Source organism: Arvicanthis niloticus, chromosome 4 (genome assembly GCF_011762505.2).
Source record: "Arvicanthis niloticus isolate mArvNil1 chromosome 4, mArvNil1.pat.X, whole genome shotgun sequence".
Lineage (NCBI taxonomy): Eukaryota > Metazoa > Chordata > Mammalia > Rodentia > Muridae > Arvicanthis > Arvicanthis niloticus.
In genome coordinates, this window is record NC_047661.1 from 130506601 (window position 1) to 130530491 (window position 23891).

The 23891-nt window shown below is 42.7% G+C and overlaps 1 protein-coding gene across 3 annotated transcripts in view; it reads right to left on the reverse strand.

Annotated features, from left to right (window-relative positions):
- The window catches only part of Tnni3k (TNNI3 interacting kinase), a 252768-nt gene that overhangs the window by 85782 nt on the left and 143095 nt on the right, over positions 1-23891 (reverse strand). For all 3 annotated transcript variants that reach the window (XM_076933435.1, XM_034499991.2, XM_076933436.1), the window contains 3 exons: positions 5702-5754; positions 5358-5410; positions 1724-1856 (listed from right to left, as the gene is read on the reverse strand). In XM_076933435.1, coding sequence (XP_076789550.1) covers positions 1724-1856; positions 5358-5410; positions 5702-5754 — 239 coding nt within the window. The remainder of the gene's footprint in view (positions 1-1723; positions 1857-5357; positions 5411-5701; positions 5755-23891) is intronic.

Sequence of the window (23891 nt, forward strand, 5' to 3'; positions counted from 1 at the left end):
ACTACTACACATAGTTACAAAATTCATTGACTGTTTACCTAAAAAGGCATTTGTTTTTCTGTTAGGTCCCAATAAGGTTGACTTCAAGGATACTATAGCAGCAATTTAAATGAAATATTATAGTTTGAACTGCACAGGTGATGGAGGATGGTAAATGGTAGATATTTACAAGATAGAAATTAGCAGGACCAGATGAATGGACTAATTTGTGGCATTAGGAAAAGGCAGACAGGTCTCTATTAAAGGAGGATATATCACATACACATAGAATTAGATTGAAATTGTCAAATACCCAGATGTCTATAAGATGCACACTCAGGCAACAGAGAAGCCACAAATCGTAACTATGGCCTCCACATGGTGTTATTGGTCCAGCTCACAAGAAACTTTTGACCTCCTGAGACAGCAAGAGGCTGTTACATCATTAGTTGACTCATGAAACACAACCAAAGACCAGAAGTCATGGAAAGCATTGGAGCCCTCTAGAGAATAATCAACATGACAAGAGTGTTAGGCATAGGTGCTTCCTCTGTCCACCAACGCTGATATGTATGCTGATCTTGGTTAAGATCTTTAAAGCATTTTGATTTTACCCTGTGTTGTACTGTTACAGGGTGACCATCATAGCTGGCAATGGGATTCATGTCAAATTTCAGTCCAAATCTGCACGTGAAACAGGTTTAGCTCTCCTGACACAAGGTCTTTAAATGTCTTCAGATCCAATGTGAGAAGACAGGCGAACACTGGAAATAGTAAGATACACAGATAAAATAGATTTGGGAAAAATGGGTCAGCAGTTAAGATTCCTAGCTCTTCCATCGTGAGGCCCAGAGTTCAGATTCTGACACCCCTGTAACAAATCCAGCACCCCTGGAACTAACAAGCCCAGCACCCCTGGAACTAACAAGCCCAGCACCCCTGTAACAAGTCTAGCACCCCAGAAGAAGTCCAGCACCCCTGGAACAGGTCCAAGTCCAGCACCCCTGCTGCTTGAAGGGTAGAGAAAGAAGGATTGCTGGAGCTGGATTGTTTCCAGCTACGTCAAGACACAAGCCCAAGCTCAGGGAGATATGCCATCACAGGGGTAGGCAGAAGGTGATAGATGGGGCCACACAGTGCTCTCTTCTCTTCTGGCCTTTGAGTCTGTCCCTGCATACATGTGTTCAAGCACAGTTGATCTTGAGTCTGTTATATGCACACTTTCTTTCCAATTAAATTTCTCTTTTCCACATTTTACATGTAAACAGAGTATAATTTATACCATCAGTGATAATTAGGTTCACTTAAAAAATTGATTTTTAGAATGTAGTCACACCTAATGCAAAATTATTAGGAATGTGTTTTCAGCCTCGACTGGTTATTTCTACATTGACACATACTTATCCCAAAGTACATTTAAAAGACACTTCTAAAATCTAAGCTCAAAGTGTGTACACTTCAGCTGTCCATCTGTACTCAGGGCAACTATTATTTTATTGTTTTATCAGAAATAGATGAATCAAAGCCTTAAACCTGAAGAAAACATCCTGTACAATTAGATACACACCTAGTTTAAATCCAAAGTGAGGCCGTTACGTTTTGTGAATAGGATGCTTACCTTCAAGCAACACAAATTCTCTTGCCACCCACTACGAATAATTATCTTTGGGAGGAGGGATGTGGTACATGCTTTCTGTCAGTCACGTTGAATTTCTGTCAGAGCTGCATGGTGCAGCAGTCCTACCTGGCTTCAGATGAGCGAATGGAATCTCTCCTGTGAGGAGCTCCCACAGACACAGGGCGTAACTGAAGACGTCAGCCTTGATGGTGTAGCGCGTGCACTGTGTGAACACCTCGGGGGCCATCCAGCGCAGGTTCTGCACAAACCAGAGGTGATCAGCGTTCAGAAACACCTAGCAGAGCTGCCTTCTGGCCCACAATGGAGAAGGTTCTCCAATGCCCTCAGATAGCATGGGTAGGAAGTTACTGCAGCCTTTCTCCTCACCAGTGCAATGGACACAGCACATCTTTCCGTGCACACCGTCACATGCATTTGTTTCTCAAGAAAACCACATGGTTGAAATATCATAAAATCCATAATCTACAAGACTCCTCCAACATTAATGACCAATAATGACTCACAGTGGTAGCTGAGTTCGTTCTCTTTCCTGCTCCCGACCACCATTTTTGCCCTAAGTGACTGCTCAGAATGGACCACCAAAGGAGCCATCCCCTTGTTCCCTAGGCCCGAGTTACACTGTGGGAGACACCTTCCTCTCTTTCAGTCTCTGCGTTCCAATTAATTGAGTGACTAAATTAGGCCCATAACTGTGTTCTCAGGACAGTGGACGGAGGGAGCCATGGAGAAGTCCCTCAGTATGCCTGTGATGGAGATTTCTCCCCGGTATGATCAAGGGTTTGAGTTTTCTTGTGTTTACCCTGATGTAGATGTAATGAATCCAGTGTTTGCAGTATTCCAGGAAGCAGAGTAATAAATATGTTACAAAGCACCCCATCCCTGGGCCTCATGTATGTGATAGTGTGAGCTACATTGTTTATATTAGTTATTAGACATGCGAATATATAAGCTTGGTTTCTTTGCAGTTCAAATGCTAGAACATCAGATTCTGCCTTATTAAATGACAAATGTGACTCTGACTCTACCATTGCCCGGGCAGTTTCTACCAGTTCAGAGGTCCAGCCCTGAAGTCTCCCAGCTCTATGTCCTATCAGTGCACTTTCTCAATAGCCTTCCTATGGGCAAGTGAGGAAGCCGTATTCTTTAACTATCCTTAGGAAAGCCCTGTGTGTGGTACTACCTCTGACAATTCTTCTGACAATTCTGCCCTAGGAATCAGGTAGAATTAACCCCAGAACACTTTTATCCCTGGCATATTACACATGGTTCACCTGCATAAGTTTTGCTGGTCCAAAGAGCCTCAGTTCACAGAGATTAGACATGTGCCATTACAGTGAATGTCCAGGAGTGGGCTGTTGGTGCTTGTGTCAGAGCCACAGGACCCGCAGTTATCTTTGCCTCCAGTGCCCTCCAGTCATGAGGCTGTTCCTCCCATCAGATCTCTTATAAAACACTGCATTTCACTCTTCCCTGTCTGCGGACCTACTGCACCCTGTCCTTATTTACACTGCTTTAATTTTTATTAATAATACAACCTGTCACTTTCTTCTGCTCATGTGTTCATGGTCTGTCCTTTCATGGATTATCTGGATATGGACAAGAGTTGACATAGTGGCTATGCATGGGGACAGAGGCTGATGTCAGAGTTTGTCTCAGTTATCTGAACCTTATCTGCTGAGACAGAGCCTCCCACAGAATCTGGAGCTCACTATTTCAGGTAAACTGGCTGGCCAGTGAGCCTTGGGGATCCTCCTACCTCTGCCTCTCCAGCACTGGGGTTCGAGATACCTGCTTCTATGTCTGGCCTTTTCCATAAATGCTGGGGACCCAAGCCTAAGGATAATGAAGGAGTGTTGGTACATGAAGACATCTCTGTTGTCCCCAGTTGGGAATCACTGCAATATCCTCAAGTCTTAGACTGTGTGAGGTGGAGATGTTACACACATCTGTTGAAAGAATATGTGACATCTCACCGGTCGTACGTTAAGATGCAGATTGAGTGTAGCCCTCAAGGACTCATTTGTCAGTGTGTTTATGCTGGGGAGTGGCAGAGACTTTGAGAAACAGGGCTGGATGCAAGTTAATTAGGACATCGCTCAGCACATGCTTGCCCACACTTGTTGCCCACTGTTCGCTTGTGGTGCAAACTGGAGAATATTCACTGGAAGGAAGTAGACTTTGTAGGCTTCTAGCCTTCAAAACTGTAAAATAGACTGATTTTCTTTATAGCTTGTCTAAAGTTGGGTGTTCACCTAAACAATGGAAAGTTGAATATGACAGGGTGTACTAGAAGACATCACCACACTGATGGTGTGGCTCATGGTGAGTCTTCCCCTCTCTCCCTGTCTCTTCCCTCATAACACATGACAATGATGAAAAGCTATTCGAAGTTTTCTGATACAACTTGGTTTCTCACCCATCCCTTGCCCTTGTTCCCTCGGCCTGCACACCCTTCCAGTTCCCCCATCACTTGATGACTACCTGCTTTCCTGTCTGAGCTTTTCTGATGCTCTGTGAAATGACCAGGGTGCTTGAAATCTGTTCATTCCTGTGCAGGCCCCACTAGCAAAGGAGCGCCTTGGAATTAACAAGTTTTTATTTTTATTTCATTCATTCACATTTTGCATTTCTGTTCCACTGAGCAACTTCTAACACATGGCTCACTGTCAGTAAATGCTTGTTGAATGAGTCAGAGTGCATGCACACAAAATTTGGAGGGAAAAGCCTAAGGTAACAAGAGGAAAGTGCCTGCTGTGGGCTAGTCTCCCTGAGATTTACAAGGTGAGGCCGTTTTATACAGGATTGGTATGGTGAGGGTCATACACAGGGTTCGCCATAACAGGAACAAAAGTACCAAGGATGCATAAATGGCCACCAGGCATGAAACAAGGAAGGATGTCTCCTATGCTGATACAGGAGACTTGAAACATCTTGTGGTGGAAAGAGAAAGTTACAGAGCAGGCCCAGAACAGAAATAGAACAAAATAGGCAGAAAGTTTCAGGGAAAGAGAACTAAATTGGATTTTGCAGGCACTGCTGAGAGTCCATAGAAGAATTGTCCACCCAACAATTGCAGCAGAGGTGACAAGGAATGACAATCCAAAAGAGGGGTCTGGAGACAGGGACCATCAGGGAGAATTAGGATCCTAGGCAGTGTGAATGAGAACCTTAAGTGTAAAGAGGCAAAGACATAGAGAGAGGTGAGTAATGACTGAGGCAGGTCAGGGAAGGGGAGGAGCTTATCCCAAGGGGGACCAGATGCCTTTGGAGTTCAGAGAAAAGCAGGTTTGCTTGTTTGGGGGTCTGAGGGGAGGAGTTAAGTTTTGCATAAGCATTGATGCTCACCTGCAGCTATTAACTTCTGACATTGATGGGGAGAGCCATGAACAGTGATCAGCTGCTGCTGAGCTGTTGGTGTTAGAACGTGTAGCTTTCCACGTGTTAGCACTTCCTCTCCATGTGCTCCTTACCTGTGGCAGCCAATGACCTGTGACAATCCAGTGCTCACAGGCTGCATTTGGAACACGGTCGCTGTGATTTTTATCTGCCACATTTTCTAAGTGGGAGACCCCTCAAATAGTTATTTTTGGGTTTTCTGAAAATAAAATCCTAAAACGTATCCTTCCACCTTGACAATGATATCTCCTGGCCAGGGCTTCTCTTTCCTCTCCCTCTTTCCTTCCTCCCACTCTGAGTTTCCATATTTTAGTTGTTCAACATGAGTAAGGGAATCACAAACCCCTGGCTGCTTTGTCATGTTGTCTTCATCCAGGGACTGCAGAAATCTTGATTCTAAAGGAGGAGAGAAAACAAGTCACATCAAAGGAAGTGTCCCAAGCCTTTGGTCCAGGATCACAGCAACATTGCAAACCCAGGAAGCCTGTGCATTATTCAAATTCTTACCCCCCTCTTTTTAGTTTTGATGGGAAAGGAGAAAAATAAAAGTGCAAATGTCATGCTTTCAAAGTGTAAGGTGAATCTGAAATTTAAATAAAGGTGTGAAATCTGATTCCAGATTATTGTATAACATCGGGACCCAGGAGGAAATGCTGGTGTTTGGGAGTATGCTTCTGAAACTCTTACCTCCAAAGTCTGCTACCACAGCATGGCCATCCTCATAGAGAAGAATATTGTGACTAGGAAAGAAGTAGACCATGTAAGTTTATTGAGTTGTAACTAGCTTGCCTCTCAGGTCATCATTTGTTACCACAATGGTGAAATGTATTAACTCCATTCCTCTTGGATTCATTGTCGATTCAGAAAAGGGATTTATAAAATGCCATCATGTTCTAGCTCCCATTGACATTGTGAAGAATTCCTACTTCAACAAACCCTCTAAGCTGGTCAACAGGCCTTGTTAGTTGATGTGCAGTTCCCTCACAGAGTCCTGTTTGAAAGCGCAGCTCTGGGTAGGCAAGGCATAGAATGAGCTGGCTGCATCTCAGGCATGGATCTTCAAGGAGAGGTACACAGTAGATGTACCATAAAGAACAGTCACCTGAGTTAGGTCCCTGAGATCCACATGAGGGAAGCATCTAAGTAAGCCTTGCATGTGTGTGTGTGTGTGTGTGTGTGTACATATACATATATACAATCTTTATATTCTGGACTAGAGACATCATTTTAATACATGGAATACATCTAAGGTCTGTTAAATGATATCAGCTAAACTACAGTTTAGGAAGTTAGCAAGCCACCAAAACTACGCTTACAGGGCAGAACTCTAAATGATCAAGAAGACTGTCAGGTAATATCAGAAACGTTCTTAGCACAAGAGAAAAAAGGAACCAAGTGAAGACAATGCCAACCAATCTGCTTGGTTGTTTTCATCATTTCTATGTACAAATTAGATGTCCGTAAATAAATATAGACACCAGCATCACATGGCACTTTGTAAATATGTACATATAGGGTTTTGATAGTCTTTTCTCCACAGTACTGGGAAAGTTCTACTTTGTGAGCTAGATCAAAGTTAGAGCAGCCTAGGGGAGGTTGTCCCTCCCCCACACAGAGCACCGGCTTGTAGAACAACTTACGTAGAAGCATTCAGTCCTGTTGTCGAGGACTGTAGTTGTCATTTAACTTTTAATTAGAGATCATGTGTTGCTCAACCCAATAGGTACATCTACAACATATTCTGAACCTAAGGCTCAGGGGTCATAACAGGAGACAGAAAGATGGTAAAAGCCAGGGGAATGTGAAGGCGTCTATGAGGCTGTATTTCCTAGAAATGCCAGCAAGGCTACATGGATGAAATCTCATTGAAATGGATGACTAACCAAGATCTGAACATGGTATAAACCTTGGAGATTTTGGCATATACACCTAATTTTGAGTCTGTGTTTGGTTCATGGAGGAGGCATTTCCAAGTCAAGAGGTCACATTCTTGGTTTGGGTGCTCAGTACGAACAGGATTATCTTCATTGATTTATATGCTGCTTCCTGATGCTCACTGGCTTTGCCAGAACTTTAGGAAGCCTTCTTTTCATTATGAATGAACTAGGAAAATAGACTTAATATACCTTGTAAATGCTAATATTTAATGTGCGTTCAAAGTGAGGTGGTAGAGTACAGGAATACTTGAGAGTGTCAAAACAGGAAGGGATGAGATGCAATTTTTAGCACCAAATTACAAATTGGTAGGCATGATGCGGACAGTGCTGCTCTAACCAAAAAATCTCAGACCAATAGGAAGATCACACATAGACACAAGGCTTATTCTAAGATCTGCACAGCCCACATCCTCTCAAGGGAGTGTGGGTGTCAAAACTTACCCAGAACACTTAAATATATGTTGAACAAAAGGCTCTGTCAGACACAGTAACATCACGGGTAGCCCTTGCCAACTGTTTCATTGTTAATTCCAATTAGTAAGTGAGATGAGCAAAGAAGCCTTACCTTTAACAGCACTAAGTTTCTTTTGCAAATGGAGCTACCCTAGGTAGCTATCTGGAAAGACTAGGGAACCTTTGCATACCTCTCCAATAGAAGCTTAAAGGCAGTGCTGCAGAGCCAAACCCATGAGCCTAGAGCACTGGATCCTCACCTAATAATTCAGTCGTTCAAACTTACTTTCATGTGAATATATGTTACCAAGAATAATTATACCAGCTAGCTAGTTATGGATTAAAAAATAGTCTTTTATGAAAGAAATATGGCAACCAGCCAATAATACCAGCCTCAGATTTCAAGATACCCAGAAAAGGATTTGGCCTCTATTGTGCTGGGTGAAGTGTGGTAAGGGAGGGAGGGTATCTGAGGGCCAGGATTGAATTCATCCTTCTGATGACTCTCTAGCATCTTCACTGTGCTGTTTTGCAGATTGACACTGAAGGTAGATCCTATTACTACAGTGATAACCACAGTGTGATAGAGTAAAGGTCGAATCCTGGATTAATTCAGTGCTTGCTAAATACCACTCATCAGTCTACACATGAATGTTTAAGATCCAGAGCATGATGAGATATACCGACATTAGGAGTGATCTACTCTAGTTCCTACAGAAGGAGTGGAAAGCTCAGAATTCTGGTGAAATTCAGGCCAGAGAGTGGTCAAATGTGAACATAGGGATCATTTCCTTTACGTTAGATGTCAGATGTTAGAACATCTCAGATGTTAGAGCAGTGCCTGACAAACAGTAGGTGGTCAATGAGTTTGTATTTTATGAGTTGTGCGTATGTACTTTTTCCCAGAGCACAATATTTACTTGCTTTCTGTTAGCATGCCACTCTAGAAGATGCAAAGTGTATATGTTATGGATTTCATTTTCACGGGATTTATAATCTGCTAGTGAAAACGAAAATGAATGTTTTCCAAGAAAATAGCATAGGTTAAGAACCGGATTAGCTTCGAAGGAGGCTTTGAAGGTCAGTCAGCTATTACATCTACAAATATGTACCAAGAATCTGTCATGTGCTGGGATATTTCCAGCTGTGAAGCAGGCAGGTTGAGGTTGGGTCCACTGTAGGGAGAGCAAACAGGAAGAGACTGAGAAAAGGGGAAATCAAATTCTGCAAAGATCTCGGCAAAGTCAAGAGAGGTGTGTGTGTGTGTGTGTGTGTAGTTATAAAGATAGACTTACCAAACCAAAGAACACATATAAGAAAAGAATAAGATATTTGCATAAAAGTAGTATTGAATTGTGGAGATCAGAAAGGCCTCTGAACAGCCAGTAACACCAGCCTTAGACTTGAACATTCCCAGAGAAGAATGTGAGCTGAGTCCTGAAGCCAGCCAGGGCCTCAGAGTTGCCATCACCATCAGTAATAAGGTTGACCTCATGTGAAAGTCACTATACATGGTAAGCTTCCAGCAGTGTGAACACCGGAGGAATCAGGTATGTTAGAGCAGAAGGCAATGGAGTGTGAAGTAAGCAAGTGCTCCTGAGAGCGAGCGCCTATCTAGTCTCCTGAGATACACTAGAGTCTGTATTAGAAGTCTTCATTGCAGATGAGAAACGGACACAGAGGGACTAAATCAGGCAACCCGGATCTGCTACTAAGAGGTGGAACCCTTACTTAAATTTCAGTCTTCAAGGTCAACCAGACCCCAAGGGAGACCCCTAAATATCCAACTTCAATAATGAGGTGAAGAGTCAATGGAAACCAGTCTAGTGTGTCTTGGTACCAATGTGACTCAGCAGGCAAAGACCAACCCTCCTTCTCCCAGAGCTGTGCTGACGTCAAGGTTCTGCAAGGAATACGTAGATAAGGGAAAAGCAGTTGCTGCAAACAGTAGACCTGGGAAGCTAGCTAATGCTAGGGCCTCAAAGCTAACAGCATCATCAGAGACTGAAGAATAAAACCAATTCTGGCACTTCTGGTCTCCCCCTACCCCTGTAGATCACCTGGGAGGCACTTTGTCCAGGATAAAGCCTCATGAGTGCTAGTTGAGGGGTGTGCTTGGTGGCCCTTAAAGTAGAACTGATTCTACTACCGAATAATTGTCACTCCCCCTTTAGCTTTAGTCTTGTCTTCCATTCTCACTGTGATTTTGCAAAGCTGTTTCTGTTTTACTGAAAGTGTGGCTTCACCTTACTCAAAACGACCTTTGTTCTTCCAGCTGTGTGGATACCACAATATCTGCACTTGGCACCGGCTTTGTCTTTACCGTGAAGCAAAGGACTTGAGTCGATTGTTCATATACCGCAATGTTTGGGGCTTTGAAATGCCTGTTCCTCACAGAGGATTCCCCCAAAGCCCCCTTACACTCACTTAACCTCATTGAGACACGCACTTTACAGAGTACAGGGTGTGACCCAGGGCCAGATTGACTTCATCATGCTAAGCTGAGAGAGCAGAGTCTGTCTTGTTAGTAACAGTCTCAGAGAGAGAGAGAGAGAGAGAGAGAGAGAGAGAGAGAGAGAGAGAGAGAGAGAGAGAGAGAGAGAGATTCAAGGGTTTTTATTTTATTTTATTTTATTTTATTTTTTTGCTAAGACTGAATAGAAGCTAGATTTCACTGGTTTCTTTTCTATAAAGGAAAAATTTCTCCAACCTTAGAACAAAATTAATTTAATGAAGCCATTATGTGAGGATCAGGAGTCTTTCCATTTTAATTGCCTGTATTTGAAAAGTTACCGAAAAGTGCTCAAATGATTCATAATCAGCTGGTTCTGTGCTGTAGCCCAATGCTAATTGTCACTATTAATCAGACTGGCCTGATTATTAGGCTATTTCCCCAGTTCTGATTTCCTCCTCGATCTGGACTGAAGTTCACGGTTGTTAGCCTTAGAAGAAACAAGATGACTGCTACTCTCCCCCTATTACCATGAAGGACTTTAGGAAAAGCTCATTGAAATGCATCAATATTAATTTTAGTTATTTTTCTGAATAACAAAGAGGTTGTCTGTGTTAGTTGCTCTCACAAACAATGGTTTCACAACACCACAGACAGCCTCTCAGTGTCCTTATTTGGAGAGATGGCTGCCCCAATGAGTAACCGTAACAACAATGCAGAGCTACTTAGACATGCTGCAGGCCAGCTTTCTGAGGTATCCCTGAAGGTGATTAACTCATGATTAAAGAACTGGCAAGCAGTGTTCCTGGAAGCAGTCCAAGGGTTAGATCAGAGCGAGCAGTCAGCCTTCTTTCAATCTTATCACACTGTGAAAGTCATTAGTTTACAAACACATGTTCCTGACAAGCTATCCTTCACACCCTAAGCTGAGGAGCCCTGGATCTGCCACCTGCCACACCTCCTCTGCCTGCAGTGTTGGAGACGGCTGGGTTTCTTCAAGTCCAGGCTCCTCTCACTGGGGAGTCCCACCTCACTGGGGAGTCCCACCTCACTGGGGAGTCCCACCTCACTGGGGAGTCCCACCTCAGTGACCTTCAGTTCAGTCAGTTACACTGTTCGTTCCTGAGCATTGGTCCTGTCAAGCTGGATGTCATCTCAGACAGGACCCAAATGTCCTGAACCTCTTCCAGTGACTCAAATGTAGTGGCAGCATGTTGACTAAGCCTTTGAACACCATTCATAACTATGTGCTTTGTACTTTTGTTTCTTTTGTAAAAATTATTCTGGAGTCATCTAGTCAGTCCTGGGTAGCTACACAAATGTTCCTTTATGGTTTCACTTTGATCTCTTTGTGCCTCCAATTTGCGGCTTGGATTCCCTTTGTCCTTGTCTCTGCTTCTTTGTCACACACACACACACACACACACACACACACACACACGCACATGCACACACACGCACACGTGCACACGTGCGCACACACGCGCACACACACACACGCACACACACGCACGCACACACGCACGCACACACACATGCACACACACGCGCACACACACACTTTATCCTTTTTAGTTCTTCTGGCTATTTAGGCAGTAACTACTGATATCAGCCATCCCTTTTATAATAGAAGCCCTGGCTTTGGTCTCCAGTGTAACATATTTAGACTTGGGGACCTTCATGATAGGTATGTTCATAGATGTTATATGGTGACTAGATTCTTCAGAGTCCCCCTTGATTTGGACTAAGTGGTGGTTTGAATAAGAACCTGTTTCCTAGTTGATGGCTGTTTGGAAAGGATATGGGGAGGGAGAGCCCTGTTGAGGGAAGTCCATCACTGGAGGTGGTTTTAAGAGTTCATAGCCCCACCCCTCTAGTTCACTATCTGAAGATGTATTCTCTCAGCTTCCTGCTCCAGGTGCCCGCTGTCATGCCTCCCTGGCCAGTACAGACCATCCTCCTGAAACCAAATAAATTCTTTCTTCCTTCACTTCGTGGTGTTTTATCACAGTAATAGAAACGTACCCAATACAGGCTGCTCACAGGAACCTGGTTCCAGCTTTATGAGAAACCTTGAGCTCTGTTTCAGAACTGAGCTGAGGTGACTCCATTCCCATTCTTGAATCCCTCCTTTTTTGTTCCTTGGAGCTCACTATTATCTAGCTAAAGGCTCTTTCTGTGTCCAAAAAGTACTCCTGAACTCCGACTGTGTCCAAATAATTCTTTGTTACTTTTTTGCAATCTAAGTAATGCCTGTGGGGCTCCCTTTAGGTATTATTTTACCAGGGTCTCCAGTTCTTCTCAAGTTCCAGAGAACCAGAGTTTAGGTCTTCATATTAGTCCTTTAAACACACAGAATTCTACCTTTTCATAGGAGATCACTCTACAATATGTAGTAAGGGTAGAACTGCCCTGTTGTTTCCCCAAGGTTTGCAGAAGAGGTTCTTTTGCAGTCTGACAGCCCACAGCTCATTGGGGATGGCAACATCCAGGTCTGAGCATAATCTGAGTGAGAGAGACACAGCTTTCCTAAAGCCCAGAATCATAAACTTCTAAACACCAAAAGCCTAATTTCACTCAACTCCTGGAAACCATGGAAACGAAACACTCCAGTAAATGCAAAGGATTGCAGAGCCTCTTCTCCTCCTAAAACAAACTTCAGACTGTCAGTAGAAGTATATTTGAAAGCTTACCCCAAAGCCTCTGGATTTGTCCCAATGCCACTGGGATTGAACATACAGATTATGAGCTCTGTATTGCGCTTCAACCTGCTTGTTGAGGGTAATGTGAAAAAGTGCATCCTCTTCACTCAACATTTGCTCGGAATGTGAAGTGCAACCGGGGGTGAGGGGATGTGTTCACTGAGATCACCTAAGCATCTACATGTGCCCCTTTTGGGAGAAGTCTGCGGATAAGTAGCTTAGAATCTGCAAGTGGTTAGTCCCATCTTTGAACAAATAGTTATTTCTTGGCCATTTTAATAGATATTAGTCTCATTGGGGATTTTTAGGTACTAAAAGTACAAAATGGAACATTCTTAGATACTGAAGTGACAGAGGAAATTCCAAAAATGATAGCTGAGAGTTTATCCCACCAGGTTCCTCCTTCTTCAATATGACAGTGAGGCAGAAAAGAAGTTAGAAGTTAGTACATGGCTTGTATCCACTTCATGGTATTTAGCATTCTTCAGTTCATTGGGGCCTTGCATGAACAAGGACTTCTGACTTCAAAGGGGGAGCCAAGAAACTTAACTTTGACAGCCACAGGCAGCAGTTGTGTGAGAGTCTTTTTGTACAAAGCATGTGGGTCAAAACTGTAGAATGAAGAAAATGCCAAATACCTGTTTATGTAAAAGAAACAAGCAGCTAGTCTGATTAATAAAAGAAAGTTACTATCCCAAAATAACTAAAGAAACCTCTAAGTGTGATCTCCCACTGTGACCAGAACAATTTCCTTGTTGTCTTTCTGAACTCTTAGTCATAGAAATAGTCACGGCACCAACTTTCCCAGAGAAGCACAGCTCCAAGTGTGAGGAGAGAGCTCATGTGTTCCAGAAAACACACCTACAGGAAAGACAAGGTCCCTGCAGTAGAAGTGACTTAGACAAGCATATGACACATGCTGCAAATGTCACTATAGAACTGGAAGGTGTCCTACTTTACTTTAACTGACAACTTAGTGCAGGTGAGAGTCATCTCAAAAGGGAATCTCATTTGAGGGAATTTATAGATCTGGTTAGTCTGTGGTTTTGTCTGAGAGTGTCTTGTTTACTAACTGATGTATATAAGGCTCACTCTAGGTGGCTCTATTCCCTAGGCAGATCGTCTTGGGTTGTACCAAACAAAACAACAATGTACCACAACAATAACAACAATGAACCATGAGCTCACAAAATCCATCAAACAGCATCCTCCATGCCCAATTTCTGCTGTACATCCTTTGCTGTGAGTGAGTTCCCTGACGAGAAGTGACATTTCATGAAATAGCAAGTTTGTCTACCTTCAGGTTCCTGCCCTGACTTACCTCAGCAATGAACTGTAGCCTGCAAATAAGAACCAAGTAATCATTTTCTTTCCTTGGGTTGCTTTATCACAGAAACAGAATAAAGCTAGAAGAGGGGGTATCTGAGAGCTTCTTAGATGACCTTTATTCTATAAAGAAAATCTTTGATTACCTTTTCCATAGGCCTCTGACAAAGCCACTGATCCCCTGACCCCCTACTCAGCTGTTCACTGCTGTTGCTTGGGCCCCACAGATCCCATGTGCCTCCATCCCATGCTAAAAAGAGACATAGATACTAAGAAGCCAACTCCATGCTTCATCTTGTTGGAAGAATTTTCCCATCTACAGCTAAGAATCCAGATCTACGATACCAAATTGCCAAGGATCTCCTGAGCACTCACTTGGTACTCAGGCATAAATGACGTCTGTCTGGGATATTAAAATCCAGCTTCAAAGATCAATAAAGAAATGAGGGGTGGGGCAAAGGTCAAAGGAAGGAAATGGCAGACAACCTTCCCTTGAAAGAGAAACCATATAACTGTGGCATGGTAGATACCTATGATATTATGTCTACTACATTTCTTGCTGAAGGTCCCCCAAATTTTGAAGTCACTGTATCCAAGAGAGTAGGAACCAGATGGATTCCAGAAGGCAAAGAGATAGGGAAAAGAGGTCTTTAGGAGATCAATGTACTTTTCCCTTAAACATTAACATGGCCAGCTTTCTGCTATTCTCCCTGCCAGAGGGAAGAATTAAGGTGTGGAGACTTTCAAACCTCCCATGGGAGGTAGCCTCCCGTGATAGGAATCAACCACCTTTTCCTTCTTTGTCTGGATTATTTGCTATCCTCCAAAGATCAAATTGGCCAATTCTGAGTGGATTCATCCTCAAATAATACTCCGATCTGTCAAAAAAGCCAATTTATTCCTAAACATATGAAAGTTTAGGCTCTGTAAGACAAACTCAGATCATTGGTCCAGATTCCTTCCCCCTGTTGCTTTGTGTTTGCTGTATGTGTGTGCTTACTTTAATAAAATCTGGATGAATGCTGAATCCCTGCTTCTCTTGCCTGAGTATTCAGGCAAGGAATAGAACCCATCCCCAGGACCCTGGGAGACCAAATCGTGACAGCATCATACCTGCATTAAGCAGACCATGGCTGTGCATAGAATTATCACTTGAGAAACAGCTGGGCATTATCAACAAACTAAATTTCCTCTGCTTGGCAGTAAAGAAGCCTTGGGCTTGAGCAAGCCACTGTAAGCTCACAGGCACGGACATGCTATCTCTGGCTAGCAGAGACTTTGCTCCTATAGGATTGCCCTCCAAGGAGCACCCTGTCACCTCTCGGAAGGCCCCACAAATGAGTGGTTCTAAAATCACTTACTGTTTCCAGGGGATTTGTATGTGGTTCTTCAGGAACAGAGATTAGTATTTGGGAGAGAAAACCATTTGCTTATTGGAGTACTTGACCTGGTTGCTTCACCTGTGGTCCCTTCATCCCTACTCAGCAAACACAGGGAAGCTCAATGCTCTCATTTCTACAGGAACATGGGTTAAAAATGTACTTCGTCTCACAGGCTTTCCATCAAGGGCACTTTGGAAATTCAAAAGGAATGAACAAATCTATATTTTAAAGACTCCCTGAGCCACTCACTGTCTCTGTGGCTGTTGGGAAGACATACTGAGGATTTCCTTGCAGACATTAGGCATTCAGTTACTGGGGGCAGAAGCATTAGTCACAGGGATATAAGGTAAGGACTGTGATTGCTGAGGGCCAGAGTGTACGACTGCCTGCAGAATAAGCCAGGCTCTTTCTTGATTTCTTCTTCCCTTTGCTTAGTCTGCCTCCTGCAAGTTGAAACCATTTCTATCTTTCTCTGTAAATAAATACCCTCATTTTTTCAGGACTCTGCTCAGCATTTGATTCTCTTCCTGACCCTCAGATCCCGTCTTTTGACTATAAGATGCCAGAGGCTAGAAGCATGAGCGAGGGGAGTTTTTGTTGATCAATAAATTATTTAAAATTTGTTTTTGAGGGGTAGTGAGAAATGATCTTATGTAGCCCAGGATGACCTCAGATTTACTCTGCAGAGGAAGATGAACACAAAGTACTGATCCTCCTGCCTCCGCTTCTCAAGAGCTGGGATTACAGATGTACTCCACCATGCCAGGATCAAAATTTGTTACTGATACTGGAGGAATATAGGATAGAGGGAGTGAGAGAGCAAGGGACTTCTTATGTGGTGCTTCCGTGCTGGCCAGCTATTCCCAAAATCATTAGAATGGAATTCTGACATTACCCAGACCACATTGTTATTTCATATTTCCTATTAATATTCACATTTCTGATGCAAAGTCTCTAGGATTTAAAAAGTCTCTAGGATTTAATTTCTTCCCTTTAGCCTTATCTGTGTGCTTTCTGTGTGGTCAAGATTTCTCCAACAAACATCGGAAGGGTAGTTACTTAGCTTTAGTCTATGGCTGCACACTGTGCAGGAGACAGCTTTCCAAAAAAATTGTTTTTCCAGTAAAGATAAGGGAATGAGCTAAACACTGTCCACCCCCTCTCTGTAATAACCTGCTGTCCTGTATAACCAGACCTTCCTTGTCTTTCCTGACCAGATAATTCTAAGCTCTGCCTCAGGAGTCAGCATAGTGCCAGCCTGCTTTTAAAAACCTTATTCAAATAATGCAGCTCCTGTCAGCGGATCTGAACTGAATGTATGTTACAGTGTTCAATTTTATATTCAAAATTTATTGTGTACTCTTTTTTTCAGATAGTTTTGTTTTTCTGTAGGCAGTATATAGGATAGGCATGCTAATAGCATAGGGCTTATAACAGCCCATTTCCTATGTAGATTAAAAATTGTGTAAGCCACTTTGTATCTTTTATATCCAAGCATTGGACAAACTACAGCAGCCCAGGAGGCATTTAGGTTGTGACCAGTAGGATGTCTGTGGCTTTTCCAGGTGATCCTGAGTGGTCATCCATTTTCTTCTTCTCTGTCAATATTACTGCAGTCTTTCTGCTTTGGTATTGTTTGCAAACTGCTCTCTCCTCATCCCACCACAGTCTTACCTTTCACAGCTGCCCCCTTAAACCTTTCTGGTGAACAGTTGTCCTCAGTCTCTCCTGGCATTCCAGTTGTTGTACCACAAAGCACTAGTAATCTGTTCTTGGCGGAAGCTGGCTCCTGACTTCCTGGTGCCTTATATCAGCACAAATCCAGTTATAAAATCACAACACAGGACCATCCCTGCCCCTTTCTCTTCTTTAACCTCCTCAAAAAGTGTCCTACATCCTGTCAATTATGTTTATAGAACATAGCCTCATCTATCTCTTGTGTTCTCTGTGCCTTCTCCAACTCAATAGAAAGTAATTATTCTGCTTCTATGGGTGAGTTAGAATTTTCCAATCGTAAAGCACATTATAGGTCATTCTCTTTTAGAAGGAGGTATGGTCTGTGTGCACTACATAAATGCAGAAGCATTTGGAGGCCAGAACAGGACTCCAAACTCCTGGAACTGGAGTTACAGATGATTGTAAGTCTCTAAGTGGTTGCAGGGGAACCCAGGTCCTCTGCAAGAGCAGGGCTCTTGCCTCTGTGTCACTCTCCAGACCTTCTATGACAATTTACACATGGGGTTAATACTTCACTTGACAGCTGAGGAAGTGATGCCGGAAAGCTGAAAATGCTTTGTTTAAGGTCACACACTTGCTAAAGGGGTTGCATTCCCAATTGCAATTCCCATTGAGTTAGCTTCTTCCAAATTTCATTTGCTTTTCTTCACATGTGTGTTCACTGGTCCACACAGGGTGGTTTTAAACGAAGTTAGAAAAAAATGGCTCAATCTGCTGTGCTAATTCAGGAAAGTTTATAGCGTAAAATGTGATGGGACTGGATGTGGAATACTTGGGTTCAAAAGTCAGCTTTATTTATTTGTGGTTTTATTGTTGTTGTTTGTTTTGCCTTGAACAAAGCTCAAGTCCAAGTGGATCAGGGACCTCAACATAAAACCAGATACACTGAATATAATAGAAGAGAAAGGGGGAAAGAGCCTCAAATGTATTAGCATAGGGGAAAATTTCCTGAAAAGAACACCAATGGCTCATGCTCTAAGATCAACAATTGATACCTAAGACTTCATGAAATGACAAAGCTTCTGTAAGGCCAAGGACATTGCCAACAGGACAAATTGGCAACCTACAGATTGAGAAAAGATCTTCACTAACCTTACATCTGATAAAGGACTAATATTCAAAATATATAAAGAACTAAAGTAGTTAGACTCCAAAAAACCCAAATAACCCAATTAAAAATGCGGTACAGAGCTAAACAGAGAATTCTCAACAGAGGAATCTCAAAAGGCTGAGGATTTTGGATCCTCATGTATTCAAAACATGTATCATGTTTTAATTTCTTCTTCTTCAACATAGTGAATTTCAGTTAAAGATTAAATGAAATAATCCTGGTGAACAAAAATGTATCAAGCTCAAGTCTGACAAACAGTGCTTCTTCAATGAAGCTATAAACAATGGGAATGACATCATCCCTGGAGAATCGAGTTTCTCATAGAGAGACTAGGGATGGCAAACCAAACAAACAGTGGAGCAGTCTTCATGGAACAGTAAGAAAAGTAAGCACATTCCTATATCTTGCACAGGCAATAGAAAGCTTAAACAATCTTATGTAGTGAGCAGAGAGCCATCTTCAGAAAATCACCTTAAGAGGTTCAGTCTTTCAGTAAGTGTGCCTGCTCTTCATGGTTCCCAACACTAACTGATTCTCCACAAGGTTTAGGCAGTGTCTTCCTTTCTTGTTTGAACAGCTCTTTCCTTGGAGCAGAGACTGCACCCACTCCATTGGAAAGCACTGCTCACAGGACAAAGGCTCGTGTTTCTTTTCTGACTTTCCAAGATTTTGTCAGCATGGCCAGAAGCCTACAGAGTGCTGATTATCTGGGTGTCTAACAAGGCATTCTGTGTAAGAGTGCCAGGGGTGGAGTCTACAGGGACACTCGGACTACCTATCACATGTACCCATGGGGCACATAATTCTATGTTCTAGTTCCCACAAGCCCAGTCAATGTCTGTCTTCTTGCCCTTAGCAATGGGTTGAAATTTTCTGTGCTGTCTTCCAATGTCTTAACTACGAAGCCTGCATTCTGTCTGGTTTAAATTACGACTCTTAGTCCTGTACTAGAAAGAGAAGGAGATTGAAAAGTTCAAGATGTCAGCTGTGGTCCAAATCTATCAATAAATATTTTGAGAACCATTTTGCCTTAACTTTCACATTTCTCAGCATGTTACTAAATTCCTCTCATCTTGTCAGGTTATTTCAAGGACTGAACAAGAAGTCACAGTCTGAAGATTCTGAAGCACCAGGAATTACAGATGCTGTGCACCTCACACCATGCTCCACATTCTGCTAGAAGCACCTCAACGGTGGTACTCAACAGTTTCTTAAGAAACTACCAGCAACTGCCCTTCCAAGCAAAGAGGCAACCAGCTCACTATAGATTGAAGTAAATTTTACTCAAGATAATAAAAAGCAAATAGAGCTGGTGAGATGGCTGAGCAGGTAAGGGCGATTGCTGCCAAGCCTCACTACCTGTTCATACACAGGACTTCCATGGTAGGAAGACTACTGCTAGCTGTCTTCCACTGACTTCTGCTAGCTGTTCTTTGACATCCATGTTTGTTATAGTATGCAAGTATTTGTTTCACACCCACAATATAGGTAATTTTTTTCAAATAAGCAAAATGATTTTTAAAGATTTATTTTATTTTTAATTATCTGTGTGTATATATGCTTAAGAAGAAAGGTGCTTGCAAAGGCCAAAAAAAGGGGTGTGTGTGGATTCCACTGGAGATTGAATTGTAAGTGGTTTTGAGTCACCAGACCTGGGCACTGGGAAATGAACTTAGGATGTATGTAAGGATGTAAATGCTCATAATCACTGACCCATCTCTTTAGCTGAACAAAGTTTGTTTTATTCTTTTACAAAGGTATGGGTATTAGAAGGTAAATAATTATTTCTAAAGGCTGATAAAAGGCACATTGCTAACCTCTAAGTTACCCTGTATATTGTCTCTGACATGTATCACAGCAGTTCCTGCAAATGACACATGTTGGATGCTGTCCCAAAGCTGCCTTTCCCTTGTAAGCAACAAAACACTGAAGTTTGTTGAAGCTCTTTTGCAGCATAATCCAAAATTCTGGAGGCCACAAGGCTGCACAAGGTGAGCTGTCCTTGCGAAGGTACCATGTGGCTGACATATGCTTGTGTGTTAATGTTGAGGACTCTGAGAGCTTGTCTAGGTGAAAGGAGCTAAAAGACTCCTTGGAAGACTCTCCCAGGTCTTGACTGTCTTCTAGGAAAAGTATATGTCAAAGAAGACATGGTAGGCAAGAAAGGGAAGTCAGGATCTTATCCAGGATCCCTCCTAGAACCCTCAGAACTGATTCCTGCCTTTTGTTTGAGCAATTAGATGTTTAAGGTGGATTCTGTGAAAGGTTCTAAACATTCTATAGTGTGTAGATTTGAATATACAATTATCTAGGTTTTATGCCTCCCAGTATATAGGAGCTATTCTACATAATGCTGACCTACAGCTGTAGAGAGCCCTACCTTTCTCACTGTCATGTGCATAGTTGTCTCTGTTCATCCATTTGCCCAGCCTATAGAAAATAACTGAAGTGCATCTTTCCCTAGCTTCGCCATTTCATTGCTTGTCCTAAACACCTTTCTCTGGTGTGGTGGCTTAAATGAGAATGGCCCCATAGACTCATGTGTTTGAATACTTGGTCCACAGTAGATGGAACCATTTGGGAAGGATCAGGAGATGTGTTAGTTTGAGTGAGAATAGCCCCAATAGGCTAATAGATTTTAATATTTGATCTCCAGGAAGTAGCACTATTTGAAAGGCTTAGGAGGTGTGGCCCTGTTGGAGGAAGTGTGTCACTAGGGTTGGGCTTTAGGGTTTCAAAGTCTGTTCCAATCCCAGAGTCTCTATCTTTCTGCTGCCTGCAGATCTCAGCTACTTCTCCAGCACTATGTTTCCTTCATGTTTCCCACCATGACAATGACCCAAACTTCTGAAACTCTAATCAAGTCCCAATTAAATGCTTTCCTTTATAAGAGCTACAGTCTCTTCACAGCAATGAAACACTGACTAAGACAGGAGGTGTGGCTTTTGTGAAGGTCATTGAGAGTAGGTTTTGGGGTTTGACAAGTTTTCTGTCATTCTCATGTGCTGTCTGTCTCATGCTTGTAGATCAAGACAGTAGCTCTCAGCTGTTGCTGTAGCCACGTTTGCTATGCCTTCCCTCCACCATTGTAGACTTAACCCTGAACTGTAAGCCCAATTAAATTCTTTGCTTTATAAGTTGCCTTGGTCACAGCAATTTATTAAAGAAATAAGAAAGTAACTAATTAATATGACTCTCTTTTGATACCTTTCAACTGCTAATTTGAGATATAGTGGCTTACGTTAGCCATGTTCTCAGATGTGAACTCTTCAAGAACATGCACCTGGCTTAATCACTTTAATTATCAGTCCAATGTTCATTCCAGAAATGTGTGCATAGGGAGCATATGAATCAGTATTTTGTTTTTCTTATTTTTATGTTTAATATGGCACTTTATGAATAATCTGCCAAAGTTTCCTTACTGAGGAAAGAAAACTTCAATCTAAGTCACAATGAGTGGTACCATCTCACCCACATACCAAATATGTAAATTATAGACAGAGAAACGTAATCCTCTTTGAAGTATCAGAGAATAACACATGTAGCCAAAAAGTCACCACAGCACAGTGATTTGCACTACTTTAAAACAGTACACATTGGGGATTTGCTCATCATTGAGAAGAAACACAGCTATGAAAGCATGAGTAGTGTGGGGTGTAGGATGGTGAAGGAGTGTCTACCTGTGAGGGGTTTATTATTTTGATAAAGATCTCCATGGATATAATAAAGTCCTTCAATATGTGGTCACCTCCTGTTATCTATCTACAGCCAGTGACAAGCTTTTGTAAGAGGGACAGAAGAAGGTCACAGAGACTGGGAGATGAGGAAAAGTTGTAGGTAGAGCATGGGACTAGAGCTACCAGATACTGAAAGAGGCAAATAACAGAACTACTAGATCATTGCTAACTAGAAACAGTATCAAACTGCCTTCTAAATACATATTTCTAAATAGAGATTAGTGCGGTTCTCAGTCCTTGTCAGTGTAGCTTATTTTTAAAATGGGCAGTGAATGGTTGATATAGAGACTCAAGGCCAGTGAAAGTTCAGAGAACAAGTATCTGAGGAAGGATCAGAGTAAATGGAGCCTCTCTCTCTTACACACACACACACACACACAGACAGACACACACAGACAGACACACACAGACACACACACAGACACACACACAGACACACACACAGAGACACACAGACACACTCACACACAGACACACACACAGATACACTCACAACACACAGAGAGAGACATACATAAACTCACACAGACACACACACAGAGACATACACAGACACACACAGACACACAGACACACAGAGACACACACATAGAGACACACACAGACAAACACAGACACACACACACAGACACACAGACATACACACACATACACACACACACACACACACACACACTTACACACACATACATGGCTCAGGAAATGTCTCAGAAGAAGGAGCAGAGAGATTGAAGGACAGTACTTTTGAAAGACCCACCATGCAAGTGTCTTCTGGAGAGGCCAGGAGCACAGCAATCAGGACGCACAGCAGCTAAGGTTTCCTATGTAAGATCTGCACAGGATCAAGTCAGTCTACAACTCAGCATGCATGGGGAGTCTCCACCCCAGATGAGAAGCTATAAACAGTTGATGTCTGCTGTGGAGAGGGAGAGTCAGCTTCCATTAGAGGTGTGATTCCTCGTAGGTTGACCATGCTCCAGTGGACAGGCTAGCACTGATGTGAAGACAGCCAACACCAGCTGGGCTCGGTGGATCATGAAGGAAAGCGGGAGGGAGATGCAGGGGATCAGGAAAGACTTGGAGGAAGGAGAGGTAAGGAGGAAGGAGAGGTGAATACAGCAAAAATTCGTCAAGTAAATGTAATGTATGAAATTTTCAAAGAGTTAATAAAAGTATTTTATATTTAAAAAATTAACCGTGACAGATTTCCTCCCGTTCTAAGCCACAGAGGTTACAGAGTTTGTTGCAGTAGCCGTAGGAACCTAACATGTTTGTGTTGGGACCACTGTCATCCAAGCATGTGGTGTTTGCTGTAAAGCAGCTGCAGAAACAAGAAGGGACTACAAGACGTCAGCCAAATGCACCCTCTGACTGACAACAGTCACTAAGCACAAGCAGTCACAAAAGCCAGACTCTCCCTAAAGAATTCTAAAGCAGGACGACGACCAAAGATGGCCTATAAGCACCCTGGACCACCTGAGTTAAACAGTAAGGCATTCTTGGTGATTTTCTGGAAAGCTAAAGTACCCATGCCTATAAGAATAGAAAAGAAGGGTTTGTTGTTGTTATTGTTGTTGTTTTGTTGGTTTTTTGTTTTTGGTGGGGAGAGACGTACATTAGCGACTTTCTGTGACTATGATGAAATATCTGACAGAGCAATGTAAAGGAGGAAGGGTTTACTCTGACTCTGTGACTTATGTGGTTTTAGGAGAAACAGCTGATGATAGCAGGGATGGAATGGTGGCAGGAGTGACCACACAGCTGTGCTAACAGGTGTGAGGTGGGTGACCACATAGCTGTGTTAACAGGTGTGAGGTGGGTGACCACACAGCTGTGCTAACAGGTGTGAGGTGGGTGACCACACAGCTGTGCTAACAGGTGTGAGGTGGGTGACCACACAGCTGTGCTAACAGGTGTGAGGTGGGTGACCACACAGCTGTGCTAACAGGTGTGAGGTGGGTGACCACATAGCTGTGTTAACAGGTGTGAGGCACCTAGCTCATGTCATGTTAGCAGTCAGGGACCCAAGCCTGGACAGGA